This window comes from Danio rerio, chromosome 15, assembly GCF_049306965.1.
Source record: "Danio rerio strain Tuebingen ecotype United States chromosome 15, GRCz12tu, whole genome shotgun sequence".
Classification (NCBI taxonomy): domain Eukaryota; kingdom Metazoa; phylum Chordata; class Actinopteri; order Cypriniformes; family Danionidae; genus Danio; species Danio rerio.
This window is the reverse complement of record NC_133190.1, coordinates 14,096,025-14,108,736: the sequence shown is the minus strand read 5'-3', so window position 1 is coordinate 14,108,736 and position 12,712 is coordinate 14,096,025. Positions and strand designations below refer to the sequence as shown.

The 12,712-nt window shown below is 37.9% G+C and overlaps 1 protein-coding gene and 1 long non-coding RNA gene across 13 annotated transcripts in view; one reads left to right on the top strand and one right to left on the bottom strand.

The window, feature by feature from the left end:
• Positions 1–12,712, bottom strand: part of LOC141377785 (uncharacterized) — a 102,562-nt gene that overhangs the window by 57,831 nt on the left and 32,019 nt on the right. The gene's annotated exons all lie outside the window — the stretch shown is intronic.
• Positions 1–12,712, top strand: part of dscaml1 (Down syndrome cell adhesion molecule like 1) — a 162,023-nt gene that overhangs the window by 125,391 nt on the left and 23,920 nt on the right. For 4 of the 9 annotated variants that reach the window (XM_073923417.1, XM_073923416.1, XM_009291532.5 and 1 more), the window contains exons 12-19: positions 1,125–1,330; positions 2,216–2,312; positions 2,497–2,625; positions 2,970–3,137; positions 4,626–4,696; positions 4,781–5,021; positions 7,937–8,083; positions 9,941–10,096. In XM_073923417.1, coding sequence (XP_073779518.1) covers positions 1,125–1,330; positions 2,216–2,312; positions 2,497–2,625; positions 2,970–3,137; positions 4,626–4,696; positions 4,781–5,021; positions 7,937–8,083; positions 9,941–10,096 — 1,215 coding nt within the window. Of the gene's footprint in view, positions 1–1,124; positions 1,331–2,215; positions 2,313–2,496; positions 2,626–2,969; positions 3,138–4,625; positions 4,697–4,780; positions 5,022–7,936; positions 8,123–9,940; positions 10,097–12,712 lie in introns of those variants that run through there. The other 5 variants (XM_073923415.1, XM_073923414.1, XM_005157495.6 and 2 more) reach the window with 2 other exon arrangements.

The following is a 12,712-nucleotide window of genomic DNA, read 5'->3' as shown; positions in this document are numbered from 1 at the left end:
CTAATCTTAAATGAATTCGGAGCTTGCTGTCATTCCGAGAGGACTAACAAAAGAACTTCAACCGCTGGATATTGGTGTAGACGGCGTTTAAAGTGAAGTTGCGAGCTGCGTGGGAGCAATGGATGACAGACGGCGAACACACTTTTACTAAGACTGGTAAGCATGCCGGGCGAGTTACGCCACCATATGTGAATGGATTGTGGATGCCTGGGCTAGGGTGTCTGCTTTAACTTTTGTCCGAGCTTTCGCAAAAGCCGGAACAGCCACCCGGCAATGAGACTGACTCCGACAATGATGAGAGAGAACCCGGCGTGTTTGATGACGAAACTGCCCAGCTGTTCAATTCAGACACAGAAGATGAGGACTTTGAGGGATTTTTGGGAGAAGACTGATTGAAAAAAATAATAATGTGAGTGTATTGTTAAATAGTACAATAAAGTTCAACTAAACTATGTTAACTGTTTTGCTTCCATTACCTTTTTTTGCAGACAGTGTATTTTAGCGTGCGCCTTATAATACGGTGCGCCTTATGTATGGGTCAAGTACAGAAATAGACCCCGTAATTGAGACTGCGTCTTATAATCCGGTGCGCTTTATAGTGCGGAAAATACGGTAGTTAATGTGAATGTATTCATTAGTTTTGTGTGTTATTATTCAAAGAGATAACAAAATTATTGTTTTTAAGTTTTAAGTATTCATATAATGCTGGTAGATACCAAACAGTGTAATTCTCTCTCTCACACAGACACACTCACACACACTCTCTCTCTCTCTCTCTCTCTCTCTCTCTCTGATTCAGTGTTGGTGTTATTGATTGAATCGTTCCTCTGTTCTGCCTCCCCCAATTCTATCCGTTTCACTCGTTGGAATGAATAAGTGATGAAAACAAAACAGCGGAACCCTCCTCAGATCGATATTTTGTATGTGTGTGTGTGTGTTTGAGTAACTCAGGGGGGATGAGCGAGAGACTGTGAAAAAGTGATTGAGGAGTTGGAGGGAGATACTCTCCAACTATAACTGCCCCGTGTCACAAGAAAGCCAAGTATCGGGTTGTCAGAATGACCCCTTCAAAAAATGACATGCCTCTCACATGTATTTACCTCTTGTACTATATTTTCATGCAGTTCCAGCTATGATCACATCGCATCCTAACACCACCATGGCCATAAAGGGACAGAACAAGGAGTTAAACTGCACTGCCCGGGGTGAGTACCCCATCATCATCCGCTGGGAGCGAGGTGACACCGTTATTGACCCTGACCGCAACCCTCGCTACTCCATCACCACCAGCCCCAATGAGAAGAGCGATGAAGTTATCTCCACACTAAAAGTGAGACATATGCACGCACACAGACATCCATAAACAAAGATTTTCAGTAACCAATAAGTACCATCTATTCTGGTGGCAGAGACATGTCTAAAGGTTTCCAAATAAGTTTCCTAATGTTTATTTATTTATATTTCATCACATTTGAGCAACCTCATGCATGTACTTCTTTATAAGAAAACTTGCAGTTTTGCGCTACGTTTTCGATTTAAATCCCTCCCCAAAAATAATTTTAAACATGAAAGTTGAAATTAGCTGACAAAAGCTCAAAAATATTGTTTTTACCATAATTAAATCTAACAGGTGCTAACATTGTCTTAACTGATGCTCAACACACACAAATCTCTTAAAATCTCAAAATAAGTACTCGTGAGTTTTCGTGAACCTTCAAAGGCTTATTTAGGCTAATTATACAAGCTTGGGTAATTATGCAAGTCATTGTATAACAATAGTTTGTTCTGCAGACAATCAAATATAAATATTTTTAAGGGGGCTAATAATATTGACACTAAAATGTTTTTTTTTTTTTTTTTTTTTTTTTAACTGCTTTTATTCTAGCCAAAATAAAACTTTCTCCAGAGGAAAACATATTCTAGGAAATACTGTGAAAAAATTCCTTGTTGGTAAACATCATTTGGGAAATAATTGAAAAAGAAACCAAAAAATTCACTGGAGGGCTAATAATTTTGGCTTTAACTGTATACTGTACCATTTAGAATTAAATAAAAACTATTTAAATGAGTGATTTAATGTAATTACTGTAATCAAAATAGATCAGGAAGTACAAAGAACCAACCATCCTACTATTGACCTCTATACATCATACAGTAACAAATAAAGTGGGGCCTAGGATGAAAATCTTTTGAACACTTTGACAATTTTCTGCAGCTGAAGCCAGCAGAGCGTGGGGATTCTGTCTTTTTCTCCTGCCACGCCATCAACTCATACGGCGAGGGTCGAGGGCTCATCCAGCTGACAGTGCAAGGCAAGACAATCAGCCATGAACAACACGCTCACATCTTACATGATACTCTTTATCTAGAGACACAAAATCAATAATTTACCTCCCGGCCCCAAGCCACCGCTTACTCTTCAGCTTCTCTGCCTTTTTCTCGGTCTCAATCCTCCACTGTCTGTTTGAAGTCTATTTCCTTTTGTTTTGTTCACAGAACCCCCTGACCCCCCAGAGCTTGAGGTTCGAGAAGTCAAAGATCGTAGTATGAACCTAAGGTGGACACAGAGGTTTGACGGCAACAGCATAATCACCAGCTATGACATTGAGTACAAGAACAAATCCGGTGCGCCATTGCTTTGTTTCCATTTCAAGCTTGGATGAATTACATTGTGAAAGTGCATTAAATATGTATTTGTATGTCAGAAGAATATGTAGCGAATAAGCTCACAGTACAAGAAGATGAATGGGAAGTGAACAGATTTCTGCGGTGTTGCGACTCGAGCGTATTGCCTTATTTTGCTGTTTGTACATCTGTGTTTGTCCTAGTTTTCCATGCATTGCTTGCTTTTCATTTCCGTATGATTTGACCTGTAAACAGTCCTCTTTGCATGCTAGCAAACATAATGTTCCAGAACAGCTAGGATGGAGTTGTAGTAATGTATCTGTGTTATTTTGTCCTTGTCGTAGACCCGTGGGAGCTGAAACATGCCACCCGTAAGATCTCACCCACTAACAACCAAGCCAACATAGTAGAGCTCCACCCGGCGTCTGTCTACAGCATCCGCATGTACTCCTACAACAAGATCGGACGCAGTCAAGCCAGCAAAGAGCTGACCATAAGCACAGAGGAAGCACGTATGTCTAATGTCTCGGTTCATATTCTACAAATCCATCTTACCAAAATATATGGACCTGGCACCGTTTAATTCTGTAGAACATAAAAGGACAAGATTTGTGCTCATCTTTTCCAAAACATTCACAAAACCACCCTGAATCTGTTCTTGAGTTGTTGCTGACTTGTCAATCAAGTTACAATGGAAGAGAGTCCTTAAACTATAATATGACTTAAAATGGGACAGCCATGGCCTAACGGTTAGAGAGTTGGACTGTGATCCAAAAGTTGCAGGTTTGACTCTCTTCATCAGCAGGTTTGTAGGTGGGAGTGAATAACCTGTACTCTTATCTATCTTCATTACTATGGCTGAGGTTATTCCCTTGAGGAAGGCAAATAACCCTGAGTTGCTTTGGATAAAAGCATCTGGTAAATCCATAAATGTAAACTTGCAGTCATCTTACGACTTTGTTCCTACAACTTTCATGATGCAACACTGCATAGACTGTTAAGTAAAAATCTGATGTGCAGCTAACGCAGTGTGGTTTAGCAAAAGTTTGAAATCGGCTGCAAAAACAGCACTACAAGCAGCCTTCTGAAAACCTTGAAAACTTACAAATGTACTACTGTAAGTTTGAGAAGTGAGCAGTCATATAGTTGGGAGTTTACTACATGACTGTCAGTACATCCCATATAGTATGAATGGAAGTATTATGAATGGAATTCAGATGTATAACATCTGCCATTTGTCAATATCAAATAACTTACCCGCATCAGATGCGTCACTTCACTCCCATTAATGAATTCTTCCGTGCAGCATCACGAGATAGCATAGTATCCATCAGATGTGCACTTCAGAATCTTGCCGGAAGTACTAGGTCATCCAGGTTTTTCTTGCATAGTGTTTTTTGAATTCTATGAATTCAGAATACTACTTCCTTTGTTAATGTACTATATAGAATGAAAATCGAGCCAAATGTGAAAGCACCAGCTAATAGTGCAGTACTGCATATATAAATCTGAGATATAGCAATATACGCAAATCACATATTTAAAATGCAAGTTCATGTTTAGATTCCAAAGATATAAAAAATAGGTCATATATGTACATACATGCAACAAATAATTTAAAACTGCAAAAATGAGCATTTAAATATGAATACGACACGAGGACTGTGCCATAAGAAATGAGGAGTAAGCAACATCTCCAGGTGCTCCTTTAAGAACTGGACAAAAAATGTTATGTGAATCCCTGATAAGAAGTCTATATATTAAGTGTACCTTTGGGACAGAGACTCAAGCAGCACTCCATGTAATGCATATGTGCTTCAGACTATTCAAGTTTAAGTCCTGGTTCAGAACTTTTCCTGATCTGGCACTGCCCTCTCTTGCCCTTTGCTTCCATGCAATTATCTTATCTGTCCTCTGTCTATCTTATTGAATGTCAAATATTTGAACTGATTGATATTTCATTCCTTTAATATTCTTGTGACATGTTTCTTTACTTACAGCTCCTGATGGGCCACCCATGGAAGTGATTTTACAGCCAATGACTTCTCAAAGTATCCGCGTCACCTGGAAGGTATGCCTGCAACTTCTTAACTTGCACTTCTTTGGACTTTAAAGTTTTAGATTTAACTGGATCTCTTTTTTTCACTCCACTCAGGCACCTAAGAAAGAGCTCCAAAATGGAGTGATTCGAGGCTATCAAATTGGTTATAGGGAGAACGGACCAGGCAGTAATGGACAGTACAGTATAGTGGAGATGAAAGCCACAGGTGACAGCGAGGTCTACACTCTGGATAATTTGAAGAAGTTTGCTCAGTATGGTGTGGTGGTCCAGGCCTTCAACCGAGCTGGAACTGGACCTTCCAGCTCTGAGATCAATGCCACAACACTTGAAGATGGTAATGAAACATAATTGTATACCTGCTAATCTACCTACCCACCTACCTACCAACCCATCTATCTATCTCGCTCTAAGGATTTCTTTTGTATGATTGCACATAAGCCATGTGTCCGGGGCAACTACAGACTGTGGCCCTAATCCGCATGTGTGTCACTGTCACTGAGGCAACAGTGATATTGATGCTGTTAAGGATAATAGTAATAACAACAAGCATAGGAAAAATAATTATAATTAGCCTGTCTGCCAAGGCCCCTCTCCCTGATCCTCTGCTTTTCCTCCCAGTCTAATTATCTGCAGCTGAGCGCATTGTCTCCCCCTCTCTCTTTTCATCTTTCCTCCAGATCCCTCTCTCCGGCTTTCAACTCCCCTCCTCTACGCTCCCACTCCTCTCTCACTCGCTCTCAAAACACCTTTCATTTATTTCTCCCTCCATCTCCCAACTTCCCCTTCCACCCCTCCACCCACTTCTTCTCCATTCTTATTTTTGGAAAGCTCCTGGGTTATTTTTTTTTTTTTGTCCCACTGTTGAGTTCTTCCATCATTTTATTTTCCCCTGTTGACTTTGTTTTTTTACCTCACAGTGTTTCTCTTGTCAAGTTTAGTTTTTCTACCTTTTCAACCTTAAAAATCATTCAATGAAGATGGACCACCAGGTTGAAACCTTGTCTGGTACTCCAGCCATCTGCAACTCTAGATCAGCTGAACCAGCTAATAATTATAAAGATTGATGACCAACAAATAATGTAAAACCACCTTTATGAGTCAAATGTAGTCCTTGAGTGAAAATTATCCAATGTCTGATGGTCAAAGTCAGTTTTGTGGATGTTGACCAGTAGAGAATGTTGGAGAGAAAGATAATTTTGATTGGCACAGACTTCTTATAAACACAGTCCTAACCTGCCTATTTGCCCTTAATAACTGACAAATTAGGACTGAAAAAGTGGTATGAAATAATTTCCTCTCTCACAGGTACAAAATGTACAAGTTAGATGGTCAGCGCAGTCAGCTTATATTCTCTATAATCTTTTGATGTCATAGCTAAAGATAGATGATTTGGTTCACTTCACAGGGTCCTCTTTAAAATGATTCATTAGTAAGATCTAACTGAAAGCATGATTTGTTTATGAGTCAGAGATGACTACTTCTGTCATGGTTCTGCCAAGAAAATATAGAGTAGATAATATCAAGAATTTTAGAGTATGATGTGTTAATTTGTCCACTGTGATTATGCAACCAGTGGGTGTGTTTTGGAACTCCACCTTCCTTAATGTACAATTTCTTCTCCCTGATTCACTTTCATGGGGGTCAAACAGAACAAAATCCAAACAAACAACACCTAGTCACATAAATACTAGCCTACCTGTACTACTGTTCACAGAGAGATGGGGAGAAGCCCACCTCATTACACCATATCTGTTTTCCACACTGGTGGTAACATTCAGTGTATTTCCATGTCAAACAGATACAAATGTAGAGATGTGATGCACCGTGTTGACATTTTTTCATTGACAAGGCTGTATTTTTATGAAAGTGTTCATCTCTGTCATCGTTGTATTTAGGGGTAAATGCAAGCAGCATGACACATTTACAACAAAGCCTACTACAGAGCAGAGGTGTTTGGAGTGTTCGAAAACAGCATACCGTCATACAGCCCTTTCAATCTTCTTCTTGCCCTCAAACAAATAACAAAAAAGAACATCAAATAAAGTATATTAAGGCTTTGGCTGGTCATAAGCTGGTTTATATGCTGGTCCTAAGCAATTACTGTGGCTTCTGATTAGAATCATCACATGACCAGCGTAAACAGGCTCATGACTAGCTGAGAACCATCCTAAAACTGTTCAAACCAGCAGCCAAGTTTCAACACATACAGTTAGGTCCATAAATATTTGGACCTAATGTCAACTTTAATTTGAGGGTATTTACATGCAAATCAGGTGAACGCTGTAGGAATTACAACAGTTTGCATATGTGCCTCCCACTTGTTAAGGGTCCAAAGTTAATTAGACAGAATAATAAACTCTGTAAAAACTATGCTATTCATCAAAAAGAATATATGGAAGAAAATAAATGAAACACTTTGAAATGACATAAATTAATAATTTTAGATGTTAAGTAAGGATGGCAGTATACCTGTAAGTTGTTTTGGGTGTCAGATCCAGAAAACCAAGAAACTGGGTTTTGCGGGCAGGGTTGAAGAATTATTGCGAGTTGTGCTTGTGAGCGCTCGATCAAGCCGCTCTACTCCAAATGGCAGTTTTAGTGTGGTCCACCAGGGCCAGACAGAGTCAGACCCTAAGGCCTCTTCAAACAAATACCATCATTTCTCCTCTGCTCTTTCTCCCTCCCTCCTCTCATCATCTCCTTTACTCACTCCTTCTCTTCCTGCGCCAGCTGCAGCTGCTCCCTCATAGAGCCAAGCCAGCTTTATCCCTCCTCTATCCCTCCTTTCATCCTGTCGTCCGCACATGCTTTTTTCCCTCCCAGCAAGTCACACAGACAGGCTCTGTGTCCCCTCAATAGTGCCATTATTTATTCAGGAACACAATTTGGCACATCACTACTGCCACATTTGCAGTGTATCCGGAAAAAAAAAATGATTCCATTTAGTAGGTGAAAAAGCTCAAGATCAAGATAACAGCAACGTTTCACTTCTCTTCAGTTTCAGGACATGATTGTTCCTTCCATTTTGAGTGCAGTTACAAGGTTGTTGATGCTCTTGGGCCACACCAAGAGCTCCAATTGCAGTATATTACTGTCATTTTACTATATCACTGTAATTGTGCTCTTTCACTGCAATTTTTGGTTTCCTCTTCACCTATTTTATCTTGTTTCCATTTGGTGCCTGAATTGTCCTGTTGCTTCCTTTATTTTTATGTAACCACCTTTTTTTTTTTTTTTCCCCTCGAACAGTTCCCAGCCAGCCACCCCAGAATGTTCGGGCCATAACAGTGACATCAGATGAGGCAGTTATCACGTGGTCTGAGCCCCCAAGGATGACCCTGAATGGGGTTCTGAAGGGCTACCGTGTGGTGTTCTGGTCCCTCTACCCCGATGGAGGTGGGTGCTGTGGGGGCCAGACACTGGGGCTCAACCAGAGTAATTATGCACTATTACTGTTACACCCTCACTAGCTGCAGTCCCTGTAGAGCGCCCCCCTACTGTCCACCCATGTATCTGTATCCCAGCCAGTCCAAACCACAGACGCATTTACGTGTACATTTGTGGCAGGACAGGTGTATGTGTGTGTTGTTGTCTAATATATTTAACGTACAAAGAATGTTGATTACAAAATGTATATAATAACAGAAAAAAGTATTGATATAATTACAATGGTGAAACCTCTTTCCACACAATCACTCTTATAATTTTATTAATAATTGGAATTAATTAGTAGAAATAATGAATAATTATAAGTCTACATGATAACTGTAAAACAACATTTTTAAATATTGGAGTTATATTTTTTTGTTGTTGTTGTTGTTTCTTTAGTTTTGTTATGTTTTAGAACTGTCAAAACATACAGTGAAGCAGTTTACTATGTTTTAAATGCAATTATTCTTGTGATGAATCATCATATAAACTAGAAATCTTGCTGACCCCAAGTTTTTGAATGGTTGTACACCTAAACCAATAGGCTGGGACAGCAAAAATTGTTCATAAAAGGGTCTAATGCAGGGGTCACCAATCTCGGTCCTGGAGGGCCGGTGTCCCTGCAGGGTTTAGCTCCAACTTGCCTCAACACACCTGCCTGAATGTTTCAAGCATACCTAGTAAGACCTTGATTAGCTTGTTCAGGTGTGTTTGATTAGGGTTGGAGAGGAAATCTTTAGGACCCTCCAGGAACAAGTTTGGTGACCACTGGTCTAATGTGTGTTTTAAAACACAAAGTCCATAGAGTTTTCTTTTTCTTTATTCAACTGTGTCACTTACAAAAACAGTACTATGGTGATTACATTAGATTAGGGTTTCACAAGAACAAAAAAATCTTGCAATATTTAATTTTTGTGCTATATATAAATATTACATAAAAATAATTTCACCAGAATCATTTGAGCTTGGAAAGAATTCATAATGTCACTTTGGATTGATTGATGAATTTATAATTTTAGGTTAGGATGATTGAGATTGATGTAGGGAAGCTTATCTTCATAAAATATAATAAAGAAATTACATGCATGGATAAATATAACAGACTAAAGATCCAATTGAAATACGTTATGGTTTTCAAGGGAGCCGAACTATATTGAGACTTGCATTTTGAATTGAATTGATTTTTTCAAAGAGAGAAAATATAAAAGAAATTGACTAATTAAATATAAAATACCACTTTACAAACAGCATCTGAACTCTTCGTGTAGTCTTCATTTTGTAAACAATTATATAAATGGTTTCTTTAAGCTACAAACATTACAATGTATTGAGCTCAAAACATTTAAATTAGCTTGAAACACAAAAGTTAAACTTTACACGTTTCCCTCAAACTACTAATCTTTAGTGTACCAACTCGAAATTCTGTGATGTGACTATTGCAGATTGACACATTACAATAATAATGCTAAAAAGATGTATTGTGCAGCCCTACATCAGATGATAATACTATGAAAATTGTATTATAGATAAACAGCATATCCAAATACCTTGGATAAACCTTACTTTTTGACTTAACAGATAAATATCATTTTCACAGACAAATCGTATTCCCTGCTATAAATAGCTATACAGTAGCAGTGACAAGCAAGGACATGTACTATTTTACTCTCCTCTGAATATTACCATATTATTTTTTTTTTGTAAGTGAAAAGTGTGTCAGTATGGTTCCTCCTGTATTCCCTTGTGTGATGTGTTCAGTGATATTAGTGAGTTTACTGTCTAAATATGCAGAAGGAGAGTCATTAAATGTTCTTCACATCTCAGAATGGGGAGAGATGCAAAACATCACTACCACTCGTGAGCAGGTGGAACTGAAGGGGCTGGAGAAGTTCACAAACTACAGCGTTCAGGTCCTGGCCTACACACAGGCAGGAGATGGGGTCCGCAGCAACGTTCTCTACATACAGACCCGAGAAGACCGTAAGTACATGCTCTATACAAGCAGGTACACACATGACCACTGATCTAGCTGTATTTGCAGATATTCAATTCAGCTTTATTCGTATAGCTCTTTTACAATGTAGATTTTGTTAAAGCATGGACAAAACACTGCATCAATTTATATAATCAGGGTTTCTGCATGTTTCATCAAGTCAAATTTAAGACCAATATCAGACCAATGTCAGACTGCAGGTCCAAACTGTAAAGATTCTATCTAATGGCCCAGTTATAAGTATTTCTTAGGTATATATTTTAATTTATTTTTAATTTAAAAAAAACTATAATATACTATATGTATGTATAAAAGTCTGTCCAAGTCAGTGTCCTTAAAAGATCTAAATACACAGAGAACTTTTTTAAACACATATTATTTTAAGGCAGATAATTAAACCATACTGAAAATAAAGTTAGCAAATAAAACTTTTGTTACAAGTTTAGCTGAGAAGAATTGTTGATGATTGGACATTTTATGGTCTAAAATATTGTTCACAATATTTTAAGACTTTTTAAGACCCCGTGGACATACTGATAATGCCCTTCCACTTGCTGCAGACTTCTAAAGGTGCATCTCAATTAGTATTCCTAGGTCACGGATTAGTAGGTTGTGTACAAACGTCTTCATTGTACAACATCAAAACTAGAATTTATAAACAGTGGCTGAACTTATATTGTTCAAATACACTTTTTACTAAAGTTTAATAGCACATTACAGCTCAATAGATTTATTTATATATATATATATATATATATATATATATATATATATATATATATATATATATATATATATATATATATATATATATATATACACCTCTATGTTCATTTATTTTAAATATTATTAAAGATTTTTTTTTAAAACATAGGTTTAATCATTTGTTTCCTATAATTCATGTTTTGTGTTTTTGAATACTATTAAGGAAGCATAGTAAGCATCGATATGCCCTCATTTTCAGGGTGCATTGTGAGATAATTCAGAGAACGAACGTTTCAGTGCTCTTGAAAAATTTTGCAATTGAGACAACACTTAAAATGGCTGAATTCCTCATCAGTGCACTGACTACTGAACAAGGGGGCTGATTGAGACGCACCCTAAGGCAGCATCCAAGCAACATAAATTAATTCTAATGGAACTGACCATTGTTCTACTACGAATAAAAAAATAAATTAAAAAAACAGAGCATACCAATGTATTTCCACACAAAAAAAAGGCAATTTGGAAAAAAAAAATCATGCGGGTCCTCATTGATATAATGGTAGAAAATTGTCACAAGGGTTAGGCAGAAGAATAACTGAATGGTCCCATGCAACACATGCCATATATTTCAAATGTTTTAAGTTTATACAAAAGACTTTGGTGAACAAAACAAAACAAAAAATATATATACCTTTACTTATAGAAATCATAAGGTATGGCAAGGTAAACAGAAATTTGACACAATATAATTGCAAGTCAACTAACAATTTGACTTTCATCTGGAGATATTTAACTATTTCCTTTTTCCTTGAAGATTTTGTGTATCATGTTAACTAACCTTCATTTATCAATGCTGGGTGGCAGGATGGCTCAGTGATAAACAGTTACCTCACAGCAAGAAGGTCACTGACTCAAGCCCCATCTGGGCCAGTTGGCATTTTTGTGTGGAGTCTGCATGTTCTCCCTATGTTCATGTGGGTTTCCTCCAGGTGCTCCAGTTTCCCCCACAGTCCAAAAACATGCGGCATAGGTGAATAGGATGAATTAACTTGTCCATATTGCATGAGTGTGAATATGAAAATTTATGGGTGTTTCCCAATATTGGGTTGTGGCTGCAAGGGCATCCGCTGTGTAAAACATATGCTGGAATAGTTGATGGTTAATTTAGCTCTGGCGACCCCTCATAAATAAGGAACTAAGCCAAAGGAAAATTAATGAATTTATCAAAACTGTGGTCTTGATTTTATTTTTTTATTTTAATTTTTTTTTCTCAGAGCAGGTGGTAGTAAGATTATTTATTAATTCATTTTCTTTTTGGCTTAGTCCCTTTTTTAATCAGGGGTCGCCACAGCGGATTAAATCGCCAACTTTTCCAGCACATGATTTACACAGCAGATGCCCTTCCAGCTGCAACCCATCACTGGGAAACACACATTGAACACACTCACATACACTATGGCCAATTTTAGCTTATTCAGTTTACCTAAAGCAAGTCTTTGGACTTGTGGGGGAAACCATAGCACCTAAAAGAGACCTACGCGAACACTGCGAGAACATGCAAACTTCACACAAAAATGCAAACTGACCCATAGCTAGTGCTCGAACCAGCGACCTTCTTGCTGTGAGGCAATTGTGTTAACCGATGTGCCACCGTGCTGCCCGTGGGAGTAAACTGTGGCACTAATAAAGTTTTGAATGCACAGTTGTACACACGAAGACTATCAATATCAAGATTTTCCTTACATAATCCATTAAATTTCATGTTGTTTCACCAAACCCTATTATATACCCCCAAATTCAATGTACAAGGGACCATTATTTCATCCTTTTTAAAGCTTACTGGCAACTATACACTGCCATTCTATAGATGAGCATAATTTTTTTTTTTCCAAAGGAAT